Here is a 17,336-nt window from a genome sequence, read left to right as displayed (position 1 = left end):
TGCTATGGAACCCTTACACCCTTTATATCTTCAGTCACAGCTCTGCTTTTTTTTCTCTTAAAATGCTGTATGCAGAATTATTTCTTAGTGTCTGACTTCTGCCTTCTTTCTTTAAGTTTACTTTATACCATCTTCTAAAATGAGAGTTGGATTAAGATCTTCGGAAGCCCTAATCACTGAAAAGATTATGATATCACACATCTGTGTATGTAATTATTTCAAAACTATATTAAACAGTAAAATAATGCTAAAGAAGTTGGACACAGTTTTAATTTATTTGTTAAACTATAATGACTATAGCGGTATTCCTTGATACAGCAAATGTATTTTTTCTTAAAAACTTAGAAAAAAAATAATGATCCTATATTGAGAGGTTTCCAAATTTAATCAAACTATTGTATAAAATAGGTTGAGTAAAGAGAGGACCAAGATAAAACCCAGGATTATGCAAAATGTCCTTTCCAAGAATTTCAATCATAGACCAGGCATAGGAGAACAGATAAAGGGGGACAAGAGAGCCAAATGAAAGCAGAGGAGGCATGAGTGAATACACCTAGACTTTGCCAGTGGAGTTTAATTTGGTACATTCTTCCCAATAAAAATAAAACTTAACAGTTTTTGGTAGTTTACTATGTGTTGAACTTTATATGCACTCTCATTTTTTCCCTCACAACAGCCCTGTTCAGTTGGTGCTGTGATTAATCCCACATTTAAACTAATAAACTGAGGCCCAGAGATAAGTTGCAAATGGTTACACAGGTAGTAAGAATTTAGCTAGCATTCTTAACCTCTATGATGTATTTTTAGAAGGCAGTTTGGCACTATATTAACATATAAAATAAATTTTAAAAATAAAAATATTTTATAAAATAAAAATTTTTATACTCTTTGATTTAGCCTTTTTAAGCTTTTAGCTAAAAAATTATTAATGAATAAGTGCAAAATGTATCTATGAGAGTTTTGGTTAGAGGCTTTTATAATATTAATCCTTGGTTAATACCACAGGAATGAACTAACTTTCCTAAAAGTTTATTTATTAAGAAGCTCTCTGGGAATTCCCAGAATTATGGGAAGCTGATTTGACAGGCTAAAGAACAGGCAGTTATCAAAGAAGTTCTTGAGGGACAAGAAGGAAGACACAAGATACACAGTTACTGTTTCATAGATAACAGAGCCTGGTCGGGATGTCCCCAATTATTGCGGACACTGTCCCTGCTGGGATGATCAACCTCTAACCTTTTCTTCCTATACTTGATTCAAAGTTCAAAATTCTAAGTCTCAGGAGAGAGCCTCTTTAGTTCACATGAAAACGCATGGCTGTATGTGAACCAGGAGAAGTAATTTCTTTTTGAGGGGGCTTCTATAATAGAAGGCAGTCACCCAGAATTATTCTCTCAAGACTTAGAACAATGGAAAATAGGAATTTACCTAATGGAAGTTGTAAATTAGGTTGTTATTGGGGAGAGGAAATGAAGTTGGGCAGACAAAAAAAAAAAAAAAAAAGGCAAATGACTACTACACAACTGAAATAAATAGCTAGCAACAGGCAACAGAGGAGTGATTAAATTATGCCACATCAGTAAAATAGAATAAAAATGAGCAATTAAAAATGAAAGTGTAAACAATTATTTTATTGAAAGATGATCATGATATGCTGTTAAAATAAAATAAAACAATATACAATATATGAATCATTTCTTGTAATTACACATACATACACACACAATCCCAAACATGTATTCCCTTATGTGGCATTAGGAAGCACTAATTTTTACATAGTGGAACCAAGTACAGTATTTTTATGAAATTGCCTGACAGTTCTTCCTTCTTCAAAACAGATTGCTTTTCCTTTTCTCATTTCATTACCAGACCCCTCATCGCTTACCACTTCCAATTAATCTCTTTGCAGGAGGACAAGTGGTGTGTGAGTGTGTGTTGGGAGGATTTCTTCTCGAATTATAACTTTCTGTCTCTCTTTGTCACTTGTTTTGTGTGTATATGTGCCTATTTGTATGAATAGGAGCCAAGGCTGTTTTAGGTCTTGCAGACTGTGCCGTGAAAACATTTGAGAACTGTTGGCTAAGAATTGTCATTGTTACATTAGAAATTATTAGAAAATTTGGATGGTTCCAATTGTTTTGCCAACTTAAGGAATTTAAATTATTTTCTCTATGAGAGAGGAACAATTATACTGTTTATTGAATTTATAAGAGCGCTTAGAAAATAAATAAGAACATTTGTAAAAGATGTTAAGTATTATAGGCAAATTTTATTTTAGAGGCAAGGGATATTAATGATAAATTTCCATTTATAAAGATCTCTAATTTTCTAGCATCCAATTTATAGGCAACTTTTTTGACATATCGTCTGGTCTTGAACACACATCTGAAAAAAGAGTTTGAAACGCAATCTGACAATACATATGGGATCATGCTGATGTTAGTCAAATGATTCTTCTAAGGCAGTCCAGACTGCTAACTGCTGCTATGCCTCATCATCTAAATATCAACCCCAGCTGCTTTGACATGTGACTTGTAGTTGTCTGGGTGTCATTAGTGTAAAGAAATATTTGTTTGGAGCAAATGTAATTTTGAGCCTTCCTGCTCTCCCTGGTCTGCTGAGAATGATCTAATTCACACAGACTTCCTTATTGTACCATAAGTTGTGCAGGAAGTCACAGCTGAGCATATTTTGGGGTTAGATACATGTTAATGAGGTCAGGAAGATAGGTTTTATAGGCCAGTTAGCTTGCTCCAGTGCCTTAACTCCAAACAATCATTTGTCAGATATGTACAGCAGGAGAATTAGGTCACAGTTTGCCTATGGATCAGTGGAAATCTAGTTCCTCTAATAGAGAAAAGAACCAAGAATCACATCATCTTCATTACTTAAAGGTCAGAACATTTTATGAAACAGACCATTCACTAATTTGAACTAACTTTTCCTTTTTCTTAGAAAATGCAATACAGTCTAAGTCATGTTAATGTAAACAATTTCATAAGTTGTTAGAGGATGTTAGAAAATATTAGAGAATCAAAGAATTGAGACGCTAGAAATGACTGAGATCTCATCTGGAACATATATCCCTTTGTCTAGCTGGGGAGGCAAGACAGAAAGTCAACTATCCCAGAAAAATAATTCTCTCCTCCTTTATCATTCTGATTCCATACCATCCCTAATCACCACATTGCAGGAGAGTAACATCATATTAACGTTTTAAAATATTGTAACTAAAATAATGAAAAGAAGAGAATGATTTCCATTCCTTTTTTGCATGTAGTATTTCTTATAGTGTTTTCATTTTACTTTTTAAAAAAAGCGTGTTCTAGGTACATGGTAAAATGAAATCACAGAACACCTATTTTATACACTCGAAAGCAATTAAATAGATTAAACAGTAGTGCTGAACCAATAATGTATACTTTTCTATCCCATGTGTATAAATTAATATGTATGTAAATGTGTGAAAATAATGATTCCAATTTTTTCTCATTTTGAGTGTGAAGGCAGTGGCATAAACCCATTTTTTTTAACACTTTTCTATTTTACATCATTTGCAAACTATTTTGCAAATGATTTCCCCAAGTTCTTGTTCCTTGCTTCTGTGTGGAATCCCTTATCCAAGTTTTAACAGTCTGTATTCCAGTATGGAAAGAAGGAATTAACGGGTCTACCTCTTAAATTTCCATGTACAACAGTTAAATTAAATAGGATAATTCCAGCAGGATGACTGATGAAAACAAAAAAAAATACCTTATTATATTATATCTGCTGTAGATATATAAATAAAATGCCATCATTTTTAAATGCACCAATAAGTTTAAAAGATGAAAAATAAATACAAATGTGTCATGAATGAAGAGGTAACTGACCCTGGAGTGCTAAGTGCACGAACTCACCATGCAATTTATGGGAATCTCAGTCCCGGTAGCCAAGGAGTTGCATTTTAAAACTCACTGAGGGGCGAGACACGAGACCTGGGACCTGATGGGACTTTGGAGCCAAGATCAATATGTAAGCTCAGACTCTTGAAGGCTATGCCATTGACAGAAATAACATACTAAGGGAAAACTCCATCTACCAGTATAACACAACAAGGGACCTTTCTCTACCTGGGACTTGAGTGAAAAAAAAAAAGGTAAAACAAAAATAGCGGTCTCTTTTGCAAAATCAAAATCCCTGGTTCTGCATCTTACACATAAAGGAGCTAAACTTATGCTTTTTTGCTGACCCTGAAATGCCAAATGAGGAATTAACATAAAAATTGGCCCCAGGTTGATGATACCCACAAGTCTTTTGAAGAAGCCTTTGCAAAACTACTCTGGGGTTATACTCCATAATACAGGTCACATGGGAATTCACACAGATATCAGAAAACAGAAAAGGAAATGAAAAACAGGATGACTAGAACATGTAGAACATAATATATTAGAACAGTCTGAAGAGAATGCAATTAATTTTTTTTTTTTTTTTTTTTTTTTTTTTTTTTTTTTTTTTTTTTTACTTTGTTCTTATTCACTTTAATTTTTATATTATTTTTGTGTGTGTGGTAATGAAAATGTTCAAAAATTAATTCCGGCGATGAACTCACAACCATACAATGGCACTGCGAACAAGTGAATGTATGCTTTATATGACTGCATGGTATGCGAATATATCCCAATAAAATTGAATTAAAAAAATAGATTGGGGTGATGAATGCACAAGTATATGATGGTACTGTTAGCAGTTAATTGTACACCATGGATGACTGTATGATATGTGAATATCTCTCAATAAAACTGAATTTAAAAAAACATGGCCTTTTGGGGGTGCATAACACCTTCCAACTAACAGAGGCATTAAAATAAGCAGACGGACATGTGGAATGTTGGCATATTGAGGTTGGATTGAAATCTAGAGAATCATGTATTTGGGGATATTTTCCCCGCATGCTATTAGCTGGTGGCTGCACAAGAAAAGCAGCATCATATCTCCTGTAGTTCCATGATTCTGTGGAGATAACATCCAATGACAGGAATATGCCTGCAATAAATTCAAGAGGCAAATGATGTTACAGTAGATTAAGATTGAGTGCATTCAAAGCTGCAGTCAAGCCAAAGTACACTCCAGTTCCTGAGAGGAAAAAAGTCATAAACCCTGCCTTACTCTGCCTAAGAGAGGCAATAGCCAACTTCTTTGGGGAAATTGACATCATCTTCAATCTCTGCCTGATTATTTAACACTGATGTACAACAAAAAATATGATCTTGACCTTTCCAAACCATCAGTGAATTAGATGAATAATCAATAGAAAAAAAGAAATCATCAGATACAGACATATCTTGAGAATGGATTTTTTAAAAACAATGTAAAATAACTGCTATAAGTATCTGTAGCAGGTTGGAATATATACCCCTTAAAAATATGTTCTTAATCCTAATCCATTCCTGAGGAATGGACTGGACCTTTGGAAGATATTGAATCCAGGACACCTCTGTCAGGTAGGGAGACACATGGCTGGTATCTGTTGGTTCTTGTCTTGGGTTTTATTGCTTTTGGTTTCTAGCTACAGTGGCTTCCTGTTTTCTATGGGTCCTCTCTTATCATTTGAAATCATACCTATATCATATATTGTGATAGGCTGCAAATGATTCTTGTGTTTTTTACATGTTAATTGCCAGTATACAGAAGTTGAGTTTTAATTTGTACACTGTGACCATCCTAAATTTACTAATTAGTTCTAAAATGTTTGCCATTGGACCTTTTGAAGATGTTATTTTTAGCTAAGTTGTCACCCAACTGATTAAGATTCAGCCTTACTCCTAATACTGGAGACTATGAAGAGAAGGCCGTCGAGGAGGAGAAGCTGAACATAATTAGAAAACAAGAGAGAAAAGAGAGGACATAACCATGTGATAGGAAAGCCAAGGAATGCCAAAGATTAATGAATGGCAGAACACCACAGGTCTTTGGAGAAAAAGTAAGGCTTCTAGCCTCTGAAACCATGATTCAGTAAATTTGTTGTTAAGCCAATCCATTTATTTCTGTCCTAGCAGCCTAGAAATGAAGACAGTATGTACATAATTGAGAAAATGATTAAATATATGAAAAGATAGAGAAGTACAATAGCTACTAGTTTAGCACACTATATTCTACAGGTAAACTCAATGTATGAGGTTAAGAGACATTACACACAGAAGCCCAGATTATTGAACTTGAATCATCCATCAATATGAAATAGTCAAATAAAAGTGCATAAAGGGGAGTGGATGAGGGCATTGTATAATCCTTCATAAACACATGGGTTAATCAATCATAAACTTCAAGTTCTCATTTTCCCACATGATAAAAAGGATAATTTTCAATTACAAATGAGTACAAGAAACAGGCCTTCTCATTATTCAGGTATTAGCCTAGCCTTGTGCACAAGTGAATAAGAGGGTTTGGAGTCAGTCCCAGAGGGTGATTTGAGTATTCATTAGTTTTGTGCCCCTCCCCACACCATCAATGTACTTCTATATCTTGTTTGTTATAAATTGTTCTTGTTGCCTTTCTGCAACAAAATTCTAATATATGGAATGATGCACTGCCAGATTCTAGATTTCGACAAATTTTCTTGCCAAAGCATGCGTAACTTCCAAGGGCTGAAATACTTCTTTTATTGAAATATTAATTTTTAATACTTTCCTAAGTTTTGATGCCAATATTCAATGGCAATTAAAATTGAAATCAGACTTTTAAAGAATATTTATCCCTGAAGTGCACATACATGTTGTAATATTAACATAAGTGTAAGGTACATCATTTTCTGTTCCATGTTTCAATTTTCATTCAGTTATTTTCCAGTATGCAAATATTTCTCTTTAGAGCTAGATAAAAAAAAAAAAACCAGGACTTTGCCAAGTTAGATTTTTCAGCAACAATTTTTGTTTCCATATGTGCAATTACTAATCTATTGAATTGAATCTCATTTCACATTCTTACAAACTTCTTCATTCAATATTCCCACAATCCTACATTGCTTACCTACATATTTTCAATCATAAGGCTTTTATAGATTCAGGATTCTTTGCTAAATTGGGTACCTATAAATTATATTTTCCAGTCTGAGTTTTTTGATGTGAAAGCCAGCTAAGGGTTGACCTATTTTACCTTCAGGATGATTGCCTTCCCAGTGGAAAAATATTAATGCTACCAGAAAATGAATAATCACTAAAGATTTTCCTTCATTTATGACCCCGAGTGCTTTGAATAATGTGAATTCCTACATTACCAACAAATCTGAATAAATGATTTCTCATGATTTGCATTGGCTAACTTTTCCAGCATGAATCATCTGGCACTTCCCCTAGGGATTATATCCTACTAATAGACTTTTCACTATTATTTTTCATATTAGTGGCTATTCCTAAAATGAATTTCCTTTTGCACACCAAATTTGGTATTTGGCTAAATGGTTATATATACTGATTACAAGCCTAGAGTTTCTCTCCTGTTGCATTCACTCATTTCAATGAAAGGTTAACACAAATTAAGGCATTCCCACAATGATTACAGACATAGGATTTCTCTAACATGTTTCTCTCTGGTTTATGACTTATAGTAGTAGATGAAGACTCTTCTGCTTTTACATTTGTATTGCCAGTTCACTAGTTTTGTGTCATGAAACCATCAACACCAGGTTTTGCTACACAGAAGACATTCATACTGATTCTTTATAGCATGTATTTGTTTAGATTAACAAAAGTAGTAAGGATGATGAAAAGCCTTTCCTTCTTGATAACAAACAGTGTTTCTTCAGTTTGTGAGTTCTGTAGCGTAACGGTTAATTCTATGCTGCAATCTCTTCTACATACACACTTCTACTGAGTGCTGTCACATCTATAGTCAGTACATTGCCTGATGGCTTTCCCATGTATACACCTTTTATATGGTTTTCCCTTCAATTTAACTTCTCTTGTATTGCCTAAGATTACAAAAATAAACCTAAGGTTTTGCCATCCATACAAAGATATTCATACAATTTCTCTCAAGTGTGAATCCTCTCACGTCATCTAAATCCAGAAAGAGTGAAGGCTTTCACACATAGATCACACATGTAGTTTATCCTCATTGTGAATTCTCTCACATCACCAAAGCAGAACAAGTGAGAGCTTTATGACATGGCATTCATAAGATTGCTCTCCAGTGTGAGTTTTCTCATGGTGTCTAAGGCCAGAACAAAAGATGAAGGCTTTCCCACATAGGCAACATTCTCCAGTGAGTACTCTCATGGTCTCTAAGATGAGAACATGAAGTGAAGCTTTGCCACGGAGATGGCATTCATAGTTACTCTCCATTGTGAGTTCTCTCGTGTCGCCTAAGGTTGGAACAATGACCATAGACTTTCCCACATAGAAGGCACTGATATGGTTTCTCACCAGTGTGAGTTACTTCATGTTGCCTAAGGTAAGAACAATGAGTAAAGGCTTTCCCACACACCTGACATTCATAAGGTTTCTTATCATGGTGAGTTCTCTTATGTGATTTAAGGAGAGAATGTTTCACAAAGGCTTTCCCACATAGATGGCATTCATAGGATTTCTTTCCACTGTGACTCACCTCATGTCGCCTAAGGTTAGAACAATGAGTGTAGGCTTTCCCACACAGATGGCATACAAAAGGTTTCTCACCAATGTGAATTCTCTCATGGTCTCTAAGGTGAGGACATGTATTGAAGGCTTTCCTACATAAATTACATTCATCGGGTTTTTTCCTGTTGTGAGTCCTCTCGTGTCGCCTAAGGTTAGAACACTGAGTGTAGGTTTTCCCACATAAATGACACTGATACGGTTTCTCTCCAGTGTGTGTTCTCACATGTAGCCTAAGGGTAGATTGATGAAGGTAGGCTTTCCCACAAAGATGACACTGAAACACTTTCCTCGCAGTGTGAATTCTCTCATGACGTCTATGGTTAGAACAATCAGTGAAGGCTTTCCCACATTGATGACACGGATATTGTTTCTCCCCGGTGTGATTTCTCTCATGTTGCCTAAGGTAAGAAGGATCACAGAAGACATCCCCACATTGAGGACATTCAAAGGGTTTCTCTCCAATAGCAGATCCATTGTATTGTCTAAGGCTGGAGGTTTGAATAAAGGCTTTACCACTTACAGGATATTCGTATAATTTATGTCTGATGTGAACTTGCTTACATTGAGAAAAAGATGACCAGTCACTGAGGGCATTTCTAAGTAGTCTGCTGAAATAGGGTTTCTTTTCCTTCTGAATTAACACATGTTGAGAAATGGCAGATCTGTTTGTGAATTCTTCTAGCAAATCTTTACATTTATAGAGATTCTTTGGAGTGTGAGATTTCAATGACATGATGATAGATGCTTCTTTCCTGTGGATACTTTGTATAGTCATCATTTCTTGTTTTTTAAGGCCATTTTCCCTACCTGAACTCTGGTTTTGGAGAAATACTATTCCTTCTCTCCACAATTCCTCTCCTTGCACCAACTGAGAAAGCACATCTGATTTGCAGACCTGAAATCCCACTGAAACCAGATGACTGATGATCTCTGCCATCACATCTCTGAAGAGCTTTTTCTGTGATTTGTTCAGGAGAGCCCATTCTTCTTGGGGAAAGTCTACAGCTACATCTTTAAAGGCCAACGACTCCAGTGGTTGCATTGCCAATAGTTCAGCTGACATCTGCCTTACCCTTGCACTTCCATTATGAGAAAAGTAGAAGTTGAACAAACTCAGTTCAGTCTGTAATTTCTCCATCAACACAGGTTTGCATCCGCAGAAGCCAGGAAAGTAAAATTGAACTAAATTTCATCGGGACGGGCTCAGACTCCTCAGAGCCAGTGGCGGAGCCTCGGGGACACGCACTCCTCAGCGCAGTCAACACTGAAGGTCCGGGGAGGACTCGGCCCCAGGAGGAGCGGGGTGGGCTCCTCTCCCCGCCCAGACTCCCCGGTGCACATCAGCCAATTTTTTTTTAATTGAAGATATAAAAGAAGAAATTGAAACAATAAAAAGGAAATATTGTTTTTAAAAGAACCAGATAGAACTTCTAGGAAGAAAAATACTTCACTGGTTTCTAAGAAAACAAATAACGTAAAATAAACAATTCACCAGAAGGATATAACAATCTTGAACTTGAATACAGTAATAATATAGTCTCAAAATACATGTATTTATATCCATTTTGTTTCAAATGTAATGAGGAATTTTACCCCTTCAGTAAATAATAGATTATGCCAATAAAATATTAATAAGACTTTAGAAATTTTGAACATTTCAATTAATCCTCTTAACCCAATGGACTTTTGTTGAACCCTAGACCCAATATTTAGAAAATGCAAACACATATTGAGCATAGCAAAATTAATTATGTTCTTAGCATGAAAAAGAGATCAAAAATACAAATGAGTCAATTATAAGCAGATAACATTCTGTGGCCATCAATTAAATAAAGAGAGATATCTAAAACACACGAATAGAAACAAAATGCCTTATGCATTAGGAAATTAGTAAAACACATCTCCAATAATTAATGGGGCAAGGTAGAAATCAACATGTAAATTAGAAAATATTTAGCACTGGATAACAATGAATACATTACATAGCAAAACCAGATGTTGCTAATGCAGTAGTAAAAGGAAATATTTAGACTTCAATTTAATTGAAAAGGAGTCAGACTGCAAAATAGTGATTAAAGCATTCAAATCAAGAAGTTCTAGAAAGAACAATATAAATAGAGAGCAGAAAGTGAAATGAAATTAAAAAAATGGAACAATAAAGAGGGTCACAAAAACTCATATATAAAGTGTTCAGATACCTACAGGTGTGTTTCTATTTGCCCTAATGGTTCTGAAGTTTTCTTTGTCTATGTCTCAGGCTAATGTTTTGTATTAGGTACAAGATTATCTTGTAATTGTTTTAATTACAAGATATTATTATAAAAGTTACCGTAGTTAAAACAAAGAAGGAATTGCCAAATCAGGGGAGCAAGCATGCACTATTCAATAAATGATGCTGGCATAAGTAGCTATACATACAGAAACATATAAAACAAGACACCTACCTCTCACTACGTACAAAAACATATTTCAAGTAGACTAGATGCTAAATGTAAAAAAGCAAAATTTAACATTTAAAAAGAAAAATATTTTTATGCTATTAGAATATAAAATATTTTTTAAACAAGACAAAAACTGAAATTTTAAAAAAGGTAGCAAGTAAACATATGTGAAAGTGCTTGATATTATTAATCATTGAGGAAAGGCAAATATTAAAACCTCATTGAGACACCACTGTTCCCCCAGCAGGTAAAATTAAAAGGACCAGCAATACCAAGTGTTGACATTGGTGTGGTGCACTTGGAACACTTTTACACTGCAAGAGGGGATGTTAACTCATAACCAATAACCACTTTGTAAAACTGTTTGGCACTATCTTTTCTAAATAAATGCCTACCCTATGACCAAGGAAATTCCCATGCTCAATATTTGCAGTACCTTTATTCATAATTCTGGTTTTCCCATCACTAAATACAACCCAGAGTCCACCAACAGGAGAAAGGGTGAATTGTGGCATATTGGTACAATATAATACAGAACAGCAATGGCAAAGAATGAACCACTGCTATTTGCGACATCCTGGATGAATCTCACAAACAAAATGCTGTACAAATGAAGCCTGACACATAAGTGGACACTGTATGTTTCTTTCATATGACATTTACTAGCAGGCAAAACTAATCTATCTTGAGAAAGGTCAGGATACTGGTTACTTTTGTGGAAAGTATTTGCAAGCCAACACACCAAGGAAGTCTGTTGGCATGTTGGAAATGTTCTATATCTTGATCAGTGTGATGATTACACAGGTGTATAGATATGTACAAATAAATTCAACTGTATTGAATAAATTCAACAATATTAAGATTCATGCAATTTAAGATATTTAATGTATACCTAAAAAAATAAAAAACAAAACTCCTATTTATAAATTAGGTCCATTAAAAAGGTGAAAAGACAAGTAGTAAAAGTGATGATAATATTTCAAAACCATATAACCAACAAAGGATTAGTATACGAATGCTGTAAAGAACTCCTAAAAATTAATAGGAGAAAAAACCCACACACAATTTAGGAAAAAAAATAGGTAAAGTATACAAACAGGCAATTATTAGAAGAGAAAATTCGATGGTCAATAAACTGAAAAACTTTTCAAGCTAACTAATAATCAGGAAAGTGCAAATTAATTAAAAATGAAATATTGTTGCACACTCATCTGATGGACAAAAGTAATTAGGTGATCAAGTCTTGGCAAGATATCAGTTACTAGGAACTTTGAGAGTTTGCTGGTGGATATATACACTGATATTATTGGGAGCACAATTTGGCAATTTTAAGAAAAGTGAAAATGGGCATAGCTCAAACCAATAATTCCATATCTAGGTCTATAACCTGGAAAACTTTACCCAAATATTTACAAGGGAACATTTTCAACTATAGACTGTTTGTAATAGAGAAAAAGTGAGAAAAATCCTGTCATTCAATAGAGACATAAATAAACTTTAATTATTGTAATCTGTACAATGTAATACAATTCCTTGATCAAAATAAATGAATATATCAACCTATATCACATGTACATGTTTCACAAATATAATGTTTAGTAAAAATGCAAAATACAGTATACTATTTAGGTGAAATTTATATCACACAATAGTATATATTGTTTATTTATGTATGTATTGTTTATATATGGATATATAGTACGATTTCAAATATATTCTTTACAATAATATACACCAAGGTCAGGAGAGTGAACAAATGGAATGAGGTGGGATTTTGACTGCATTTGTAATTTATTTTAAAACATAGATCAAAAAAAATAAGCATTATGTTTCAATCTGTTGTATTTGTATAGAGGGTTTTATCTTCTGTATTTTTCTGTACTTTGAAGTTACTTCATAATTAAAACTATTTAGTTAACCAAGAGAAATATTGAGAATAGAATGTGTCTTGAATTTTCTGTGAATTATTGTCTCTTGGACCTGATCACATATACTTTCACAGTTTTATAAGGTATTAGAAAAGATTATTGGAAGGAGTTTTTCATGTATGGTGCTGTCATTTGTTTTAGACTTAGTAATGTTAAAATAGCTCTTCTGCTACAGATGATACACTGTAAGAGTAAAAGCCTGGAAGAAGGAATTGCCTTCCAATTCCAAATTTCTATAATCCTAGATGAATTATTTTCCCTCTCTGGGTCTTTGTTTTCTCATTTGTAAAATAATAAGTTTGTACAGGAAACCTGCTAATGTCCTTTCCAGACTAAAATTATACTACTTTTTAATAAAGATGGCTACTCTTTTCTTTGACAGGGAAAAGTAGATTCAGGTAATGCTGATAATCCTGGGGTGGTCTTAAGGAAATTTTTGTGTCCTGATTCTTTATCTTCCTTCCTCTGCTTCTAGATATTTGCTAAAAATTGGTAGAATCCCATCAGCTAAAGGTGTAGAACCCTAATATGCATTACAAAAATTTACTCAATCAGCTTTTGTGTGTATTTCTTCTATTAGTGATTCAAAAAAAAAAACCAGTGCCTGAGGATTAAACTATGGATTTTTTAGACTTTCATCTTGTCTATGATTATTACTAGTAAAATATTGATAAAGCCTTTATGATTAAATTCTTCAAATGTCACCATTTTGTGTCAATCTCTTCATGTTTTTAGTGCCCTTATTACCAAATACTCTCCACTTCGCCTTTTAACATATTGATGATAAATTATGAAAATTTCTGTGCATAAGGTTTTATTGTAGGTTAAATGATATTTCGGGATGGAGAGGGTAATACATAATGCATATTTTCCTCATGGCGCAAAAAGCTTGTGATGACTAGTGCCCCTTGAAGGAATGGCTGATTCTAAGACTGCAGCAAGAAATATACAAGATAAGACAGGAACATCCCATAGTTGAAAGTAAGAAAGTGCTCAAAAATAAACAAAATCCACATTAATAAAGGTGTGTCAAGGGGACACAGGATACATACAAAAGAATCCCAATGTCCAAAGCTGGAACCAATTGAGCAAGACAGTAAGTAGTATCAGATTATGTCAAAGTATAAAATAAATATACCTGAGTCCAAAATTATATAAAATGATTGAATAAATAAATATATGGTGGAGAAGAGACAAATATCTCATGTAAAAGAGTAGCTAATAGTTTATGTAGCTACTCCTTCATCAAGGAGGGGAAGCATAGATCCCCATTCCTCAAGTGCGGGCTGCATATAACAAATTCCTTCTAAAGAACACAATGTGGAAAGAGGGGAAAGAGTAACTTTACAGTCAAAAAACCTGACAAACATTCCTTAGCCAGGTGATCAAGGTCATCATCAAGAGTGATAATTCATATTGATACTATGAACCCTTGATATTATGTCATTTAAATGGTACTTAACCTTGTGGTCTTTTTCTCCACAACACCAGTCTAATCATGAGAAAAACATCAGACAAATTCCAATTTCAGGAGCAACCTGAAAAATGCCTGATCAGTACTTTTCAAAACTGTCAAAGTCATCAAAAACAAAGAAAGTCTGATAAACTCATAGCCAAGAGGAACCTAAAGAAATATAACAATTAAATGTAATGTGGTAGCATGGATGGGATCTTGGAATAAAAATAAGATATTAGCTAAAAACTAGGGAAATATGAACAAAAGTATGAATATTGATTAATTCCAACAAATGTACTATACTAATATGAGATGTTAATAACTAAGGAAACAGGGTGTGTCAGAAGGAAACTGTACTATCTTCTCTTTTTTTTTCTGTAAATCTAAATATGTTCTAAAAAATAAAGTCAATAAGAATCAACAACAATCAAACAAACCTGAGTACTATGACGTTTTAAAATGAGTGCTGATGATAATATGAAATAAATGGTTAAAGTATCTTTAAAACATTGTGAGAGATAATAGGGGTATATATTAATGTTTTTAATTCACTTTTCAAAGTAAAAATAACTTAAGTTTTGGATTAAAAAAAAAAAAAAAACATGATGAAGCCCACCCTGGTTCCTGTATATCACAAAGCTTTTTCTTAAAATTATATTTTTGGAAGTGTAATTTAGTTGGGCATTTTATTTTTCTACTGCTTTTCAATTTTGAAATATGCTTTTACAACAAATATTAATTCATCTTCACAAAACTGTGATGTGTACTTATTAATTCTCACTTTAAAGCTGAGGAAACAAGATATGCCCAATGTCACAAAGTGACTGGGACAGAGTCAAGACCTGAACTCAATCTTCAGGCTCCTAGATGAAGGTTCTATCCACCACACCAGTGATCTCCAAATATTTTTATTGTAACTATTCAGTAAAATATTTTAATGCACCCCCCAGGATGTTTATTTGCCCATATATGAATCAATGCCTGCACTGCTAAATTAGTTTTGGGTGCATTATAAAACACACTCCAAAGTAAGTATTAAGATGATTCAAGAACTAATACATATACACACAAACACTGAATTTCTATAATTTTTCTACCTGTCCAGTGTTAATGGATTGAAATGTGTCTCTTCCAAAGATATGTTGCAGTCTTAACCCCCAGTACTTAGAATGTGACTTTATTTGGAAATAGGACCATTGCAGATTGAATTAGTTAACTTAAGATGAGGTCATACTGGGTAGGACAGGATCCTAATCCACTATAACTGGTGTCCTTACAAGAATAGAACAGAGAGTCAAGAGAGAGAAGATAGTCATGTGATGATGGAGGCAGTGATTGAAATGCCATGCCACAGTTGCAAATCAGGAAACACCAAGGTGGCCAGAAAACCACCAGAATCAAGGAAGCATCAGAAGAAGAAAGGAGAGATTCTCCATTACAATTTTCAGAGGGAGCATGGCCCTGCCAACACCTTGCTTTGGGCCTTCTAGCCTCCAGAACTATGAGACAATACATTTCTGTTGTTTTAAACTACCCAGTTTGTGGTACTTTGTTGCAGCAGAGCTAGGAAACTAAGATACCTGTGTTCCAACATTTAGTGGCTTAAAATCATAATATTCGTTTTATTATCTTTCTTGGTTCTGGGGGTGCTGGGCAGTTCTCACGAAGGGACTCTCATATGGCTGCACTCAGAGTGGAGCCAAAATCATCAGAAAGCTCACTCAGTCTCATAATGTGTCTGGGCTGGGAGCAGATGTGCAGCCTGGCTTGGAAGAGCTGGGGTTCCTCATGCTTCCCTATCTCTCTGTGATCTCTCTCTGTTTTTACTAGGATGGTGGCTTCAGGGTAGTGGACTTTGTCTCAGAGCTGCAAAGAGCATGTCCCCAACAGAAAGACAGGTAGAAGGTTATCTCTTTTTATGACCTATACTCAAAATTCATTGTCACTTTATATAGCATTCTGTTATTTAGAAAACAATCACTAATGTCAATGCATAGCCAATAAGGGGGTACTTAGACTCCTACATCTTGATGAGTGTAAAGTCAAGAAATTTGCTGGCATGGTTTGAAATCACCAAAACCAGAAAGTCCAAACTCTGTTACTTTTATTTTCTGAGATAAAGTCTTGATCCCAGGAGTAACTGACCCAAAGGTAGAGAAAAGATTTTCTGGCAGCTGCCTCAAAGTGGCTGTGCCAGTTTGTATATTTATGTCCACCAGAAAAAGCCATATTCTTTAATGCATTCTTGTGGGGGCAGACGTATTAGTGTGGATTGGGTTGGAACCTATTGGTTCAGTGTCCATGGAGATGTGACCCACCCAACTGTAGGTGATAACTCTGGATAATTTCCATGGAGACATGGTCCCATTCATTCAGTGTGAACCTTGTTTAGTTTACTGGAGCACTGTATAATCTCAGACAGAAGGAGTCATAGCTAGCTGGCGCTGAGACAGACATTTTGAACACAGCCATTGGAAGCTGATGCAGACATTTTGGAGAATGCCATTTTGAAACACAACCTAGGAGCAAGCAGACACCAGCCACGTGCCTTCCCAGCTAACAGAGGTTTTCCGGATGCCAATGGCCTTTCTCCAGTGAAGGTACCCTTTGTTGATGGACACTTTATGGCCTTAAGACTGTAACTGTGTAACCAAAAAAAACCCTTTTAAAAACCAATCCATTTCTGGTGTTTTGCATCCTGGCAGCATTAGCAAACTAGTACAGTGGTCATTCTCAAAACTAATTCTTCCAGTACTTTCCTCTTTGTAATTCATTAAAGAGAAGAAGCTCATTCTCAGACTCCTTTTCCAGTGTAAGCTGAGTTCACTCTGGACCTATTAGTAAAGTTATTAAAATAAAGGCTGTAAATATTGTTTTGTGTACTTTGATCTTTCAT

At 34.7% G+C, this 17,336-nt stretch overlaps 1 protein-coding gene across 1 annotated transcript; it reads right to left on the bottom strand.

The window, feature by feature from the left end:
- Window positions 1-8,310: 8,310 nt before the first annotated feature.
- On the bottom strand, window positions 8,311-9,678 carry LOC119507368 (zinc finger protein 596-like). Its single transcript, XM_037800575.1, has one exon. It carries the CDS (start codon window positions 9,676-9,678, stop codon window positions 8,311-8,313), a length of 1,368 nt encoding a protein of 455 aa, XP_037656503.1.
- Between the last annotated feature and the right edge of the window lie 7,658 nt (window positions 9,679-17,336).

The sequence above is a fragment of the Choloepus didactylus genome, chromosome 1, assembly GCF_015220235.1.
Source record: "Choloepus didactylus isolate mChoDid1 chromosome 1, mChoDid1.pri, whole genome shotgun sequence".
Lineage (NCBI taxonomy): Eukaryota > Metazoa > Chordata > Mammalia > Pilosa > Megalonychidae > Choloepus > Choloepus didactylus.
This window is presented reverse-complemented; position numbering and strand designations above follow the sequence as displayed.

Excerpts from the sequence above, each read along its gene's own strand:
- LOC119507368 (XM_037800575.1), bottom strand. The coding sequence starts at position 9,678 with ATGTCAGCTGAACTATTGGCAATGCAACCACTGGAGTCGTTGGCCTTT.